Below are 15,020 nucleotides of genomic sequence, written 5' to 3'. Positions count from 1 at the left end.
ACAAACCATTAGGCTCATACGTTAAATGTTGTCATCTTTCTTCAAGCTTCTAATTAAAGTAAAAATGTTCTCCTTTGACCAAATATCAAATATAGCAACTCAGACTTCTTGGTTTAACTACCGTATTTTTATTCCAGACAGACATAAGATGGAGAATAACTCTGCAACAGAGAAGAACCACCCAGCCAGCCAGATTCCGTCCCATTTCAGAATTCCTAGAGGAGGACAGGCAAAGCTGCCGCAGCGGGAATCCTTCCTCTGCACCCTACACCTGCTCCACAGGGCTACTAACGTTACTCGTTCTGTGTGAAGGATCTTAGATTTCTATTATTGTCATTTAAAAAAATATATTATTGATTCTGTCTTTGTGATTATTTATTTTGACTAACAGGACTTGCATCCTGAAAAGCAAGATGCAATAAATAAATAATTTTCTACTTAAGCAATTGTTATTGCGGAATGTATGCACTCTGCAAATAGACTGTATAAAACTACTTTTACACCAGAAGTGTACATTAGACTCAGCACATTTACACTTAAAGGCTCATATTAAGAGTTGTTGTGTCAATTCACAAGCCTAAAAAGGGCCAGACCCAGAACTGTAAGAGTTTAAATCCTATTATGAGCCTGAAAGCAGGTTCAAGAGCAAACAGGGATAGACTGCGAAATAAGTTTTAAAAGAACCAATAATCTGTTACCCAGTCCAGCTAATATGAGAGGCAGCTGCAAACACTTACATATTACCAGATTCTTCTGAAACAGGTTCTACCCACAGGGTAGACAAGGAAAAAATATGATGAGTTGAGAACTGCAACCAAAAAGAAGTAAGGAAAAGGTCAGTCTTCATATTCTGATTATGTCCAGTCCATGGCCTCTGCTTTGGGCACTGGCTTCCAATAAGCTTCTGGGTGCAATTCAAGGTGCTGGCTGTTATCTATAAAACCCTTCATGGTATGGGACCAGGGTACCTGAAGGACTGCTTCTCTCTACCAGCCTGCTTACATCTGGTTGGAGAGCATGCTCTGGGTTCCTTCGATTAAGGAATGCCAACTTATGGGACCCAAGAAGCATGTCTTTTCAGTTGCGGCACTGGCCCTCCAGAACACCTTCCCACCTGAGATTAGACTGTCCCCACACTACTGGCCTTCCTTGCGGAAAGCAGCCCAGACCTGGCTGGCTGCTCAGGCATGGGAGTTAGAAAGTTATTAAGGCCCGGGTGTTTGTAATTGTTTTGAGGCTTTATTCTCAGCTGCCACTTGCTTTTTTAAGTTTATTTTTGGGATTGTATGTTGTTTCTGAAGTACGTTTTATTATTGCTTCAATTTTAAATTTTGTGTCACCCAGAATCACTCAGCCATATTAAACCAACCAACCAACCCTGATCTGACTGTGACATCCTTCTATTCAAGTGGCATTGCAACCTGTAACCATATCTGTACAAAGAGAAATGGTGAGTGCTATGATCCATAATTCAGTGGTGTACTCTACTCTCAACATGCTGGATTAATAGAAAGTGACAAAGATGGGAAGAAGCAGAAGTAGCATTTGGCTTCTCTTTTGTGGTAACTGTCTTACAATTTAGATAGTCTGAATAACTGGACTGGATGATAAAAAGCATTTGGAGGGAAAAGGGGGAGGAAGGGAAAAAAACCTATTTTTGAACTGTGTTTGGTAACCCCAAACTAATAAACTAGCATATATTCAGTTTTCTATTATCTCAGACAATAGAAAAATCTAACCACATACCAGGCACAATAATCTTAGTGACCACACAGAGGACCCTCAATTACTTTCCTATATGTTCTTCTACAGATACTGAATACTGCCCTGTTGGGGATACGGATACATCTGCCTGTCCCATCAGGTGTGGCAGGAGGGGCATGTTGCGGGTCCCGTCTGCTAAAGAGCTTCATCTAGCAGGTAGGAGGAGAGCTTTTCTGCTGTGGTTATACTCTTTGTAAACTTTGGAATGCACTCTTCCTGTGTTTTTGTTTTATTTTGGTTTTAACTGTTTTTATTGTATTTTAATGGTTTTGTTATTTTAATTGTGTGCATGCCCAGAGTCACATGCGAGATGGGTGGCTATACTGTATAAATGTAATAAACAAATGAACGTGCTTTTAATTTGAAAGCTTCCTTGTCCTATGAAGAGATGACTGTAATTGCCCCATCCAGCAAGAACAGACCTGAGCATGGACCAAGGCATCATTGAAGAGGATAAACCAATTCACTGAAAATCTCCCAGCATGTTGCAGGGACAATCCTCGATTGCTGCTTTCACAGATTAGTCGCCGCTCAGGTTTCCTTAAGGAGTCCTACAATCGAAAGAAATGCAGTACAATTTAAAAACAGCTAAGGTCATTCATGATAGGAATTTGCAATGTACTGTGATGAAGTCTGAATTTATTTGCATTTAAACAATATATATTGAAAAGGACAAATCAGAATTAACTTGAGATATTTTCTAAAACTGGAAGAACTGTCATCATGAAAGTAGAAACAGAAAGTATTAAAACTTTACATGCTGCTTGCGCTAGTAAATAATACAGTCAGTTCCTAATATGACAACCATGACAACATACTGTCATTTTCCCAGGAAAAGTTTTCCAGAAACCCAGTGTATATTCAGCTTCTTTTCTTTTCCTACTGAGATGGACAGCCAGGGTTTCATAACAAGAGCTGGAATCCTGAAGGCTTTGATATTCTGGAGACGTCTATGCAGAAAGAGAAAGATCAGTGACGGACTAGTGTTAAACAGGGCCATCCAATATTTTAATATAATTACTTCATATTGTAATATTAGAAAAGCCTGTATTTAACATGTCAGTGAAGTCAGAATAGCTAGATAAATAAATTTGCTTTCCATAGTACTGGGGCTATAGTGACATATTAGGAATCTTAATGAAAGACTTTCAATCTACTAAGGCCAGAATGTTTGCAGTATTTACACTGAAAAAGTTCATAAGCAATTTTGGTCCAGCATATGGCAGTATCTAGCAACCTTGTCTGGGATCAGAAGAAAAAAGCAGAGCAGCCAATTTGTACTTGGAAGGGAGATTTCCAGGAATCCTAGGGATGTAGACAAGTCTACAATTTGGAAACAAAGAAAGTAGGCAAACTGTTTTTATACTGCTGCCTAGAAAACCACATAATATGTCCATGAAATCACCAGTAGTTGACCTCAGCTTTAAGGAGATTTTATAACTATAATATGTATTCTGGAAACAGCCTAGGGGCTTATAAAGTCTGCTGGTTTCAGCATGATTTACAGCAAAGTCATTTTTAAGCTGCCACCTAAGAAGATCAGCTTTATTTTCTAGAGAGACTTAAGGGTAACCTTAACCTTGCAGCCCTTGTTTCAAATTCCATGTGGTATTTTCATGTAAGGGTTACAACCTATAGCATTAGAGTAAAACCTCAGTTTAACAGGCTGTTGGGGAGAAAAGGGTGTCCATGAAGCCTGAAGGTTTGTTAATTCCAAAGGTTTTCCCTCCCCCAGGAAATCCACTGCAAAGAAGAACATTTCTTTCTTCTGGGAAACAAATGCACTTAGGAAGGCAGATCTCTGAGACGTTATTCTCAGCACGAGTGTTAGGGATGCTGAATTGTTCACTCAACAGGAAAGGGTTTGTTGGGGGTAGGAGCCAGGTAGAGGAAAGGAATTGCTGCTACGGCACCAGTGCATATCCCACTATCAATCTTCGCAACATCTTCCTTTCGCCTCCATTTTCCCAGTGCTTTGTTTTCCTATCCCTTCCCCTTACGAGGAACTCAAATGTGAAGGGTGCACATATTCCGGTGGCCGTTCAATCGTCCTAGTGCCATCCCTACCTCACCCAGAGTTCAACACAAAGCACGTGAAGAAGCTTACCCACTTTTTAGAGGAAGCAACAACCACTGGACCACTTTCCCAAATAAGAGGTAAATTCATTTAGAATTTATCCGAATAAGAATTTGTCTGCTTTATCAAAGTCCTCTAAACCACAGTCTGTTCAGCTGCATTTTTACTGGACTTGACCTCAGTCGGATTCTCTATACTTTTGCTAAGAGTTCTAATTTTGCTGATGGAAATACTTTATGATACCAAACAGTATAAGTTTTATGGGAACAGCTGCCACACAGCTGCCAGTATTATTGACAGCTTCCATCCTGAAGCAAGCATGCAAATCAGTTCTTGGAGTGCAATGTCCCATTCTGTTATGGGGCTGAGAATTATTTCAAGGGAAGCGTTAGTAGACAGGTGTGCTACAACCTTGTACTGAATTCTGTCATGAGTAAGGATGGCGAGCAGGGGGCTCCCACCCAGACTGTTAAGCGCATGCGTAGCACTGAGGAACTGTTCAGCCATTCAAAGAGACACAGATCGGGACCGCCTTAACCTTTGGGGTTTATATGGCTGGGTTTTTCCCACGCTTCTTCAGTTTGTTAGGATTCCTGTTATGTACAAGCAATAACACATTAGAGACCAGTTCCTTGTCTCAGCGTGTTTCCTGGCAGTTAGGACACTACTCTTCTTTCCTTCTTTTAGTTTGTATTAGTTTTTACTATCGCAATTATAATCTTTAATAATATTATTAAAAAAAAAGATAATGTGCCAAATTCTGTTTAGTCTATATTTCTTCATTCTATATTAAGCAATTAACAAAAGGTTCCTCAAATCCTTATTTAGACCTGATACAGATTTCAAAATAAAAATGTCTGAGTGATGAAACAAGATAAGAAGATAAATTCATGAAAGACTTCAATGAGACAGCTTGAGTATATAACAGCATAAACTTTAAATCACTAAGACAAGTAGTCCTATTTCCCACTGAAAAGTGGGAAGGTAAGTATGCTAATTTTGAAATTACCTGATCTGTTGTAGGCATTCTACTGCTGAAGCAAAACAGGCATCTTTCAAATTTCAAGAATTTGTGTAAGTATTCTAACATCAGAAAACTTTTCTTACTCTCTGACAGAATACTATAAAGACTAAAGTATCATTTAGCCATTAAAAATAATGTAGTTTTACTATTTTTTTAATTCTAACTTATTAGGGTTTTATGCACAAGCACACAGTAAAAGATAAATAATTTAATTAGAAAGGATGTATTTAAATATGTTTTATCTATCATGAGGCAGATTATAGAATTAAAAACAAATAGTAAATTATAACCTATTTAGTAAAACTTTCACATTGAACAACTTACCACTTCAAAACAGGTAGCAAGCTTTAGCAAAACTCTTGCATAATTATGAAGTCGTCTGATTGGCAAGAAAAACAGAGCATTTAGCATCTCCATTAATGGATAAACCTCTTCATTTGTCTCTGACAGATCTTGAAGTAATGCTTGGTTTTTACCTAAGAAATCCCTACAGGTAAAGATAGACATATATTATGTTTCAACAATACTCAGTATTAAAAGGAAAGGAATGGGGAAATTTATTTAGGGATTTAGTATTTATTATTTCACTATTATTTATGGAAATAATAAGCTATTTAAAAAAAAGAAATACCATTTTATAATTTATGTGACTGATAGAAAAAATATGATACATACAAGCTTAATGACGATGTAGTATTTTATCAAAATATTTTTTAAAAAGATAGAAAAAAGAAAAGCTTGCATTTACCAACACAGAGGTAAGAAATGATTTCCATACAATTCAGTCAAATTTGGGAAAGTAGCTCAGTTTTACTAGAAATCAAATGCAGAACTTACTTTTTATTAATTTCAAATTACATTCCCAATTACTATAAAGATTCATTTGTTCTGCTACTTTTTCAAGGGAGATTTTCATAGGAAACCTTTGATCAAACCTCCCCACCCCCCATAAATGGAAGAAGCCTATTAAGTTTTGAGCATCATTTTTAAAATGAATTAATTCAAAGCAATGGAACATGTGTTGATACAGTATTCACCAAAAATATTGGTAAGGTTTTCCCTCAAGAACATGACCTTTAAAACAAGAGGAACAATTTAGATTCTCCAGGATTATGGGAATGAATGAATGGGAATGGGAAAAAGGCGAACAGTAGGGAAAGTTGGGTGCCATGCTTGTACCTCACTGAGTACAGTGAAATCAAGAGAATGGAAGGGAGCTAAGCTAGAGTAGGATGTTGGGTATTACTGACTGCACCCTGCTGAAGAATAAGAAGCAAACAACTGATAGGGAGGTAGGAATGTGGATAGGGAGGTAGAAAGTTTAAGGAAACTGAGCACCATCATTAGTGGAAATAAGAAAACAAAGGTAAGGAAGGTACTATCAGTGACATGGAGAAACAAAGTATTGTTGCTTACACCTTGCCATGCCAAGGTCAATAAAAGCAATGTGATAAAACAAATGAGGAAGCCAAGTAATGCAGTGGTTTGAGTTTCAAGAAAAGCAAAGTGAGATTAGTGAAGAACATGATGGTGAAGGAACCACTGAAGAACTGGGAGGTATAAAAACTGGGTAACAAATAGTGTCAGTAAAGCATATAAAGCAGTAAAGGAGGAAAAAAACCTTAACAAATTATGAGTGAAAAGCTTTTCTCTTGCTGAATGGTATACCTTCATAACAAGTACAGTTTATTTTTCTGTGCATATATAAACTTTTTCATCTGGAGGACAGCCATGTTACTCTATGATACTCAAATGTCAGGAGGAATCTGGTAGCATCTTTTCAGACAGCTGTGAGCTATACTTCATAAAAGCATATCCTTTTAATAACATTTGTTAGTCTGAAAAGGTGCTACCAGACTCTCCTGATTTTTGCCTACCACAGACTCACATGGCTGTCCTCCTACAAAGTCTACAATGAGAAGCATCAAGTTCAGCCAGATGGATAGAGTTTCATAAAATGTACCAAGAAAACAGCACAAATAGGTATCTTTCTAACCAAATGCAAACAACACATCATTCCTAAAGGACTGAAAGTGAAGAACCCTCTACAATGTACGTATGGCACAGATTAGAGCCAAAGTATTGCTATACTTTCTCCATGAAACTCCTAATTAGAATCCTTTACAAGAAGCAAAAAAATAATTACCAATGTAATCTCGATTCTGAAATCCCAACAGCATCAGGATTTCATTAAGACAACAAACCTACCCTGCTGTACTCACCTCTTTGAATAAAAAGAAAGCAGCATCCACTTCCATAATGGCAGGGCCCTACAGAACCCCCTCCCCACAATATTGTGACCCTATCCAGCCCCACAGTCACCCAAGCAGAAGAGTCTATTCTCGCACAAAGCTTATCCTTTTGCTCCCTAAACTCACACAAAATGCACCATTCTGTGGAGACCCTGAAACACTGCTTTTGTTTGAAACGAAACATTTTAAATTCAGGAGAGTCTCTTTTTGGATAAACACTACATTAGATAAGGCTACATCGGGGAATAAATTTGCCTTCCTCTGTGCTGCTGATTCCAGTCAGACACTTACTATTATTGTACACCTAGGATGTAAGTGAAGAAAGTAGAAAGTGGAAGGAAGAAGCAAAGCAGAGACAAATCAGAGCTTAGAGAACAAAGGAGAAGGTTAGTGAGCTAACAGCAGGGCCGCTCAACATGGTTAATGAGGTACTGTCACAGAAGTATGAAATGAAACTGTATCTTGGTGACTTTCCTGGCTCATTTCCTAACCTGTTTGAAGAAAAAGATTTCTTTAAAAAATCAGAGCTCCTTTGATCAGACCCTAGACTTACTAGTGCTTTAAAAGTAACTATAGACAAACATCAAGGAGTATCATAACTACAGCAAGATCAAATTTTGGTTAACATCTCAAAGAAACTGCTGCAAAACTGCCTGACAAGGAACCATCTCAGCCTATTTCTTTCTTACTAGGATGAATTTCTTGAAAAACCTTGAGAAGAAAACTGTAGCCACAAACTTTTTCAGGCTACTGTATTAGTCTGAAAAACCCCCGTTGAAAGAATCAATCATTTAAAACATATCTCCAGAGAGGTATCCCTGCATCCATTCAGACCCATAAAGGAACAGTTGGATGAGATAGTACCTAATAAGATGGCCACCAAATAAGGGCCGTATTATTACTACAATCAGCACTGAGACATTATTAATGCTTATTAAAGAACTATTGTCGAAGTCAAGAGTTTGTCAATGCCCATAGATTTAAGGGGCAGGATTCTTTACTATGTATTTCCCATTTAGCAAGATACAGTTGGTTCTCAGTTACACACAAAATGTTAGTCCCAAGGCTGTTTTAAGGATAAGAAACTTTTATTTCTGGGATTCAAATAAATAATAAAATAAATACATTTAAATAAATAATAATTCATCTGAAAGAGGAAAAGGACAAAAGGAGGAGACAGATAGCAGAGGGAGATCATTTTCATAGCATAAATCTCTATAGTATGAGCATCTCAGGAGCACAAAACTGATCTTTTAAGCCTCATGTGGGTAACTTTTCAGCCACATGGACAACATTGATCTGAATGTCCAAAAGTGGCAATGGGAATAAACAGAAGTATTCCTGGGGGTAAAAAAGATGATTAAGAATTATGTCCACAAGTTCACATTCCTCCCAATCAATTACATGAAACCACTGGGCGAGATCATCCGTCACCACGGGATGAGGTATCATCAGTATGCCGATGATACTCAATTGTATATCTCCATCCCGGGTGAGGTAAGTGATGCTGTGACTGCCCTCTCTCGGTGCCTGGAGGCTGTGGGGGTCTGGATGGGGAACAACAGGCTTCGGCAGAATCCTGGTAAGACGGAATGGCTGTGGGTTAAGGGTTCCTCCGTATCCAGGACTTTGTCATCTTTAGCTCTGGATGGGGTTGCACTGCCCCAGACAGACATGGTTCATAACCTGGGGGTCCTCATGGACTCACGGCTCCTGCTGGAAGAGCAGGTGGCAGCCGTGGCTGGAAGGGCCTTTGCACGGCTTCGTGTTGTGCACCAGTTGCGCCCTTTCCTGGATCAGGAAGCCCTTCGGACGGCCACTCATGCCCTTGTTATCTCCCATAAAAACTACTGCAATGAGCTCTACATGGGGCTACCCTTGAAGAGTATCCGGAAGCTTCAGCTGGTCCAGAATGCGGCTGTGTGGGCTATTTTTGGTGCCCCTAGAAGGGTGCACATAACACCTTTGCTATGTGAGCTGCATTGGATACCAGTTTGCTTCCGGGTCCAATTCAAGGTGTTGGTTATCACCTTTAAAGCCCTACATGGCATGGGACCGGGTTACCTGAGGGACCGCCTCTTCCCCGTATCATCAGCCCGTCCCACCTGTTCATGCAGAGAGGGCCTGCTGCGGACCCCGTCAATAAGAGAATTCCATCTGGCGGGGTCCAGGAGGCGGGCCTTCTCGGCAGTAGCGCCCGCCCTTTGGAACATCTTGCCCCAGGAGGCAAGATTAGCCCCATCGCTTTTAGCCTTCCGGAGGAAGTTGAAGACCTGGCTCCGCCACCAGGCTTGGGGCAGGGAGGAGAATCGACATACTTGGGGTTGGCTGGTGCCTCCTACATGATGGTTGAAGAGATCATAGCCATCTGGATTTTATGAGCTGGGGTACTTAAGAAATTCTTTTGGTTTTTAATGGGATTTTATTGGAATTTTACTGTGTTTTTATTTGAGTTTTTATTGTATATTTATTCTGTGCTGTAAACCGCCCAGAGTCCCTCCGGTCGGAGATGGGCGGTGACAAATTTGATAAATAAAATAAATAAATAAAATAAATTCTGGAGGTATGTGGGTGCCTCTTAGAGTCTTACAACATTTCAGTTTATATATTTCAGAATGGGGTGACCTGACTTAGTCTGGTAATGGGTCTGTACGGTTGGTGGAATTGTAAATGGTTTTGCTTTACTGCTGCTTTGAGATATTATCAATGAAAAGTGGCTTAGAAAATGTATAAACAGATAACAAGCCATTTCTAGCTGGAGATTGCCCTGGAGATAAAGCAAATTCAGCTTCATTTGCCTACTCACTCCTCTTGCAGGAGCAGTTTGGCCTCTCTCAAGCCTCAGCAGAAACGCTAGTAATGGCTGATATGGGAAACTTGAAAACAGTAGACTATTTGTGTAGATTTTAAGACTTCTCAGTACCCCGAAAAAACAAACAAACAAGCCCAAATTATATACATTATTTGTACACCTCTACAATATAACCTTGAGGGACAGCTTGTAGAATGACTCTGTAAGCACTCTTCCTAGTTGTTTTTCAGTATTTCAGAATGAGCTTGTTGCTAAAGAACAGTACTGCCTGCCCAGCACCAGCCATCTAGCTGCATTTCCATTTTGGACTTTTGCTTTTCTTAGCATTTTTGTTTTTGTTTTATTAAGAATTTTATCAAGTTTCGAGACAAGGATAAAAGCTACGACAAAACAAAAAACTACAAAAAAAGGGAAAAAGAACTAAAAAGCTGTGAAAACACAAGATAATTTTTTTTTTTCAAAATTACAGAAAGATGTGACTTTGGACTTTTAACAGCAAGGATATACAAAAATTTCTCTGTATTAAACCAAAACCACATTATTTCTATAAATCATTCCACTTTAGCACATTATAAAAATCACTAAGTACAGTTACTCCCCTGTCATGAGTGCCGTTGAGCTAAAGTCATCAGCGCAATGGCACTCATGACAATGACAAGGAAATAAGTGAAGGGGCACAAGTTAAGTAGCCATCAACCCACAACGACTAACGGCTAACAAACAATAGCTAAACGAATCACGGAGCCACCCAAGCCATCAGCGGCAATACAACGGGGATCGCCCAGCTGAAAGCAATCAGCAGAAGAATGGAAACCTGAGGATGGGCGATCCCGGAAACCCTCAACCAATGGCAGGGCAACGCATGGGACAAAGGGGGGTGACGTGACCGAGAGCGAGGGGGCGCTGACCGGCGCGGGGTATTTAAACCCCGCACCGGCGCGCTCCTGTCACTCTCAGCTTTTTTCTACCAACGTTGTACCTGCCCTGAAATAAACCAGAACCTGATTTGCAAACCAGCGTCTGAACGTTATTCAGAGGTAGGCAGCGCATGACATAAAGCTGAGAGTCATAAACTCAGCCTCGCCGAGCCCCACCGGACGACAACGAGCCGCGGGAGGAGTAGACGGCGAGAAGACCAGCAAGATGAGGCCGGAACGGCGCGGGCAAGGAGGGCGAGCCGCGCGGCAAGAGACAGAGGAGGACCGACCGAGGCCAGAGGCACCGCGGACTCCCGGAGCCATGGACGCCCACCCCACCCGACCCGAGCCTCAGCTCCAACCCCAAGGGGAGATGGCGACGGAGGCAACCCGACCGCGGGAGGGAGCAGCACGACTTCCGAAACCAGCGGAGGACCCCGCGCCCCACATCGCACCCCAGCAACGGGCGTGGAGCGACAGCCCCACGGTGCTCGACACGGAGGAGGACGACGGAGACACCCATCAGACGGAGGAGGAAGCGGACCCGCGGCGGAGGGACGATGAACCCCACCGGCAACCCACCCCCGAGGACGCGCCAACGGAACCGGCCCCAGCGGCGGCGCGGGCTGTGGACGAGGAGGCACGAGCTGAACTCGCGGCCATGCGGGCTCAGCTGACGGAACTCCGGACCATGCTCCAGGCGCTTATGCCCCCCGCGCCACCCAACGACGTCCCCGCACAAGCCCACACCCCGAGCGAAGCACCGAACCCACACGGGCCAGCGGAGAGCCAGCAGACGGCACAGGCGGCCGACACCACACCCCGGGAAGCGAGAGGCGGGGCCGCACAAAACGCCCGGGCCCCAAAGGACTTCCCCATCTTCTTCGATGGGACCCCCTCAAAACTCTCGTTTTTCGTTACCAACGCTAGGGAGTTCATGGGGAGGCACGGACACTCCTATGACTCCGAGGCCGACAAGATCGCCGCCGTGGCGATCAAACTCCAAGACAGGGCGGCGGACTGGTACGTCCAACTGTACGAGTCCAGCTCCCCCGCCCTCGCCACCTTCCCTGCTTTCATCAAAGAGATGAAAAACTACTTCGAAGACCCCCTAGCTAAAGTACGGGCGAAAAGCGCACTCCAGAGACTTAAACAGGGCACACGCACGGTCCCTGACTACGCCCTGGAGTTCAAAGCCCTCGCGGGAAAGGTCTGCGACTGGTCTGAGACCACCCTGCTGGAAATCTTCAAAAGGGGGCTCAACCGCGACGTGCTCCAATGGGCCCTCTACCGCGACGACCCAGAAACGTTACACGGGTGGATCCACCTCGCGGGGAAAGCCGAACACGCGCACCGCACCTTCCTTATGACAACCACGGAAGACACAAACTATGTCGGGAAAAAGGTACCCGCACCACACGGGGGGATGGCCGGCCCCATATACCCAAAAAAGAAGTTCAACCGGGAGCCCTGCGGGAGGTGTGGCAAATTAGGGCACAAGACGGCGGATTGCTTCGCCAACCGACCGCCGACCAGCGCGCCCAAGCCCGCCCCGAAAATTAGCCCCAAACCACCCAACCCGGGGCCGCCCCCTCACCGCCGAATGACCGTGGCCACAGCGACACCGGAAGAGGGCTGGGACGCTTACTGGGGGGAAGAGGACAATACCGACCCCGACCAGCCGGCGGGAAATGCTCCCCGCTTGCCCTGAGACGCGTGGCGAGGCAGGCGGTGGGACAGCAACGCGGACCACCTCAACGAAACGACAAAAGCTCCGTAATATTGGCAGCAATCCAGCTCTCTGCCGGCAACGGAGCCACCACGGCCGCGGCACTAGTGGACTCGGGGTGCTCAAAAAACCTCATCCACCCCGACCTAGTCGCCAAACTCGACCTCCGCTGCTTCCCCCTCCCCACGCCGCTGGCATTCCACCAGCTGGACGGCTCTACAGCGGGAGGGAAACCAGCCACGCTACAAACCGAGCCGGTCACCCTGCAAATGGGCACTCACACCGAGCGCACATCGTTCGTAGTCACGCCCATTGGACGGCCCATTGCAGTCCTGGGGATGCCATGGCTCGCGAAAAACAACCCGCGGATCAACTGGGCGACCCGCACCTTCACATTCGGCGACGGCGAGTATCGAGCACCAGTACCAGCTGGCAAAAGCAACCCCACGGTAGGACGAGCGGAGGCGACCACACAAGACAACGCCGCTACCACAGCAGACCTACCAGAACAATACGCCGACTTCTCCGAGGTCTTCGGAGAGGCAGAGGCAGACCAACTACCCCCCCACCGCAAGACGGATTGCCGGATCGACCTACTGCCCGACGTCCCCCTACCTAGACCAAAGATCTATTCGATGACCCCGAAGGAGATGGCAACCCTCCGGGAGTTCATCGATAAAAACCTAGACAGGGGATTCATAGAGCCAGCATGCTCACCGGTCGGAGCCCCCGTCTTATTCCGGGAGAAGAAAGACGGGACCCTACGGCTCTGCACCGACTACCGGGGCCTAAACGCGGCTTCCCTGTCCAACAAATACCCCTTACCCCTGGTGAAGGACATGCTCGCCCACCTGTCCACGGGCAAAGTCTTTTCCAAATTGGACCTTCGCGAGGCGTACTATCGCATCCGAATCAGGGAGGGGGACGAATGGAAGACGGCGTTTAACTGCCCCCTAGGCGCCTTCCAGTACAAGGTACTGCCCTTCGGACTCGCGGGGGCCCCTGGGGTGTTCATGCAGCTCATCAATGAGGTACTGCATGAACATCTGTTTAAAGGGGTCCTGGTCTACATCGACGACGTCCTCATTTACACAAAAACACACGAGGAACACGTAACCTTAGTCAGGCAAGTCCTCGACAAGCTCAGAAGGGCGCAGCTCTATGCAAAGCCTACAAAGTGCGAGTTTCACAAAGAGCGGCTAGACTATTTGGGGTATCGAATCTCCGGGGACGGCATCGAAATGGACCCCGCAAAAGTCGAAGCGGTGCTAAACTGGGAGCGGCCCCGCAACAGACGGCAACTACAGAGCTTCCTGGGATTCGCGAATTTCTACAGGTCCTTCGCCCGGGGGTTCGCTGAGATAGCCCTCCCCTTAACGGACCTCCTCAAAACCAAAGGGGTGGGGGACACCCGACGCGCCAAGAACCCAGGCACAGTGCTGAATTGGACTCCCGCGTGCCAGACCGCATTCGACAAGCTGAAAGCGCTGTTCACGACGGAGCCAATCCTCGCGCACCCGGACCCAGAACGGCCGTTCGTGGTCCAAGCCGACGCCTCAGACTTCTCCCTGGGAGCCATCCTGCTACAAAAAGACTCCACGGGGCTCCTGAAACCATGCGCCTACCTGTCAAGGAAGTTCTCCGAGACAGAGAGGCGATGGCACGTCTGGGAGAAAGAAGCCTTCGCGGTGAAATCGGCACTAGAGACATGGCGTCACCTACTCGAGGGAGCCACCCAACCATTCGAGGTCTGGACGGACCACCGGAACCTCGAGGCCCTACGAACGCCTAGACGCCTTAGCCCAAAACAGGTCCGATGGGCCCAATTCTTCAGCCGCTTTGAGTTCCAGCTGAAGTTCATGCCGGGCAAGAAGAACTTCCTGGCCGACGCCCTCTCCCGGCTGCCCCAAGACGAAGAGCCCGCCCCAGACACCATTGGGACGGTCCTATCCGCCTCGCAACTGGGGATGGCCGTGACCACCCGAAGCGGCGCACGGAGGCAGCTCGACGCTACGGCGCAGCCGACGGCGGGACAACCGGCGACGGAAAGAAGCCAACCGCAACTACCAGGGGGAATGCGCACGGACCTCGCCGCCGCCCTCAAAACCGACCCCTGGTTCCTGGCAAACCCCGACAAGGTAACGATGGCGCAAGACCTGGCATGGGGGGAAGGCAGAATCTACGTCCCGGACTCGCAACGCCAGGCGATCTTGCATAGGTCACACGACGCCAAGCAAGCGGGACACTTTGGGTTCCTCAAGACCCTACACCTAACACGGCGCCAATTCTGGTGGCCCGCGCTCAGGCGAGACGTAAAAACCTACGTGGCGTCCTGCCCAACGTGCGCTAGGGCCAAACGGGCACCAGGCAAACCCGCGGGGCTATTGCAACGGGTGGCAGAACCCTCCCGCCCATGGGAGGAAATCTCTATGGATTTCATAGTGG

At 45.6% G+C, this 15,020-nt stretch overlaps 1 protein-coding gene across 1 annotated transcript in view; it reads right to left on the bottom strand.

Annotated features, from left to right (window-relative positions):
• Nucleotides 1-15,020, bottom strand: part of ALS2 (alsin Rho guanine nucleotide exchange factor ALS2) — a 55,190-nt gene that overhangs the window by 16,770 nt on the left and 23,400 nt on the right. Inside the window, exons 13-16 of the mRNA XM_063317985.1 lie at nucleotides 5,190-5,352; nucleotides 2,583-2,714; nucleotides 2,187-2,315; nucleotides 738-808 (exon numbers count right to left, since the gene is read on the bottom strand). Coding sequence (XP_063174055.1) covers nucleotides 738-808; nucleotides 2,187-2,315; nucleotides 2,583-2,714; nucleotides 5,190-5,352 — 495 coding nt within the window. The remainder of the gene's footprint in view (nucleotides 1-737; nucleotides 809-2,186; nucleotides 2,316-2,582; nucleotides 2,715-5,189; nucleotides 5,353-15,020) is intronic.

Source organism: Candoia aspera, chromosome 1 (assembly GCF_035149785.1).
Source record: "Candoia aspera isolate rCanAsp1 chromosome 1, rCanAsp1.hap2, whole genome shotgun sequence".
Taxonomy (NCBI): Eukaryota; Metazoa; Chordata; class Lepidosauria; order Squamata; family Boidae; genus Candoia; species Candoia aspera.
This window is presented reverse-complemented; position numbering and strand designations above follow the sequence as displayed.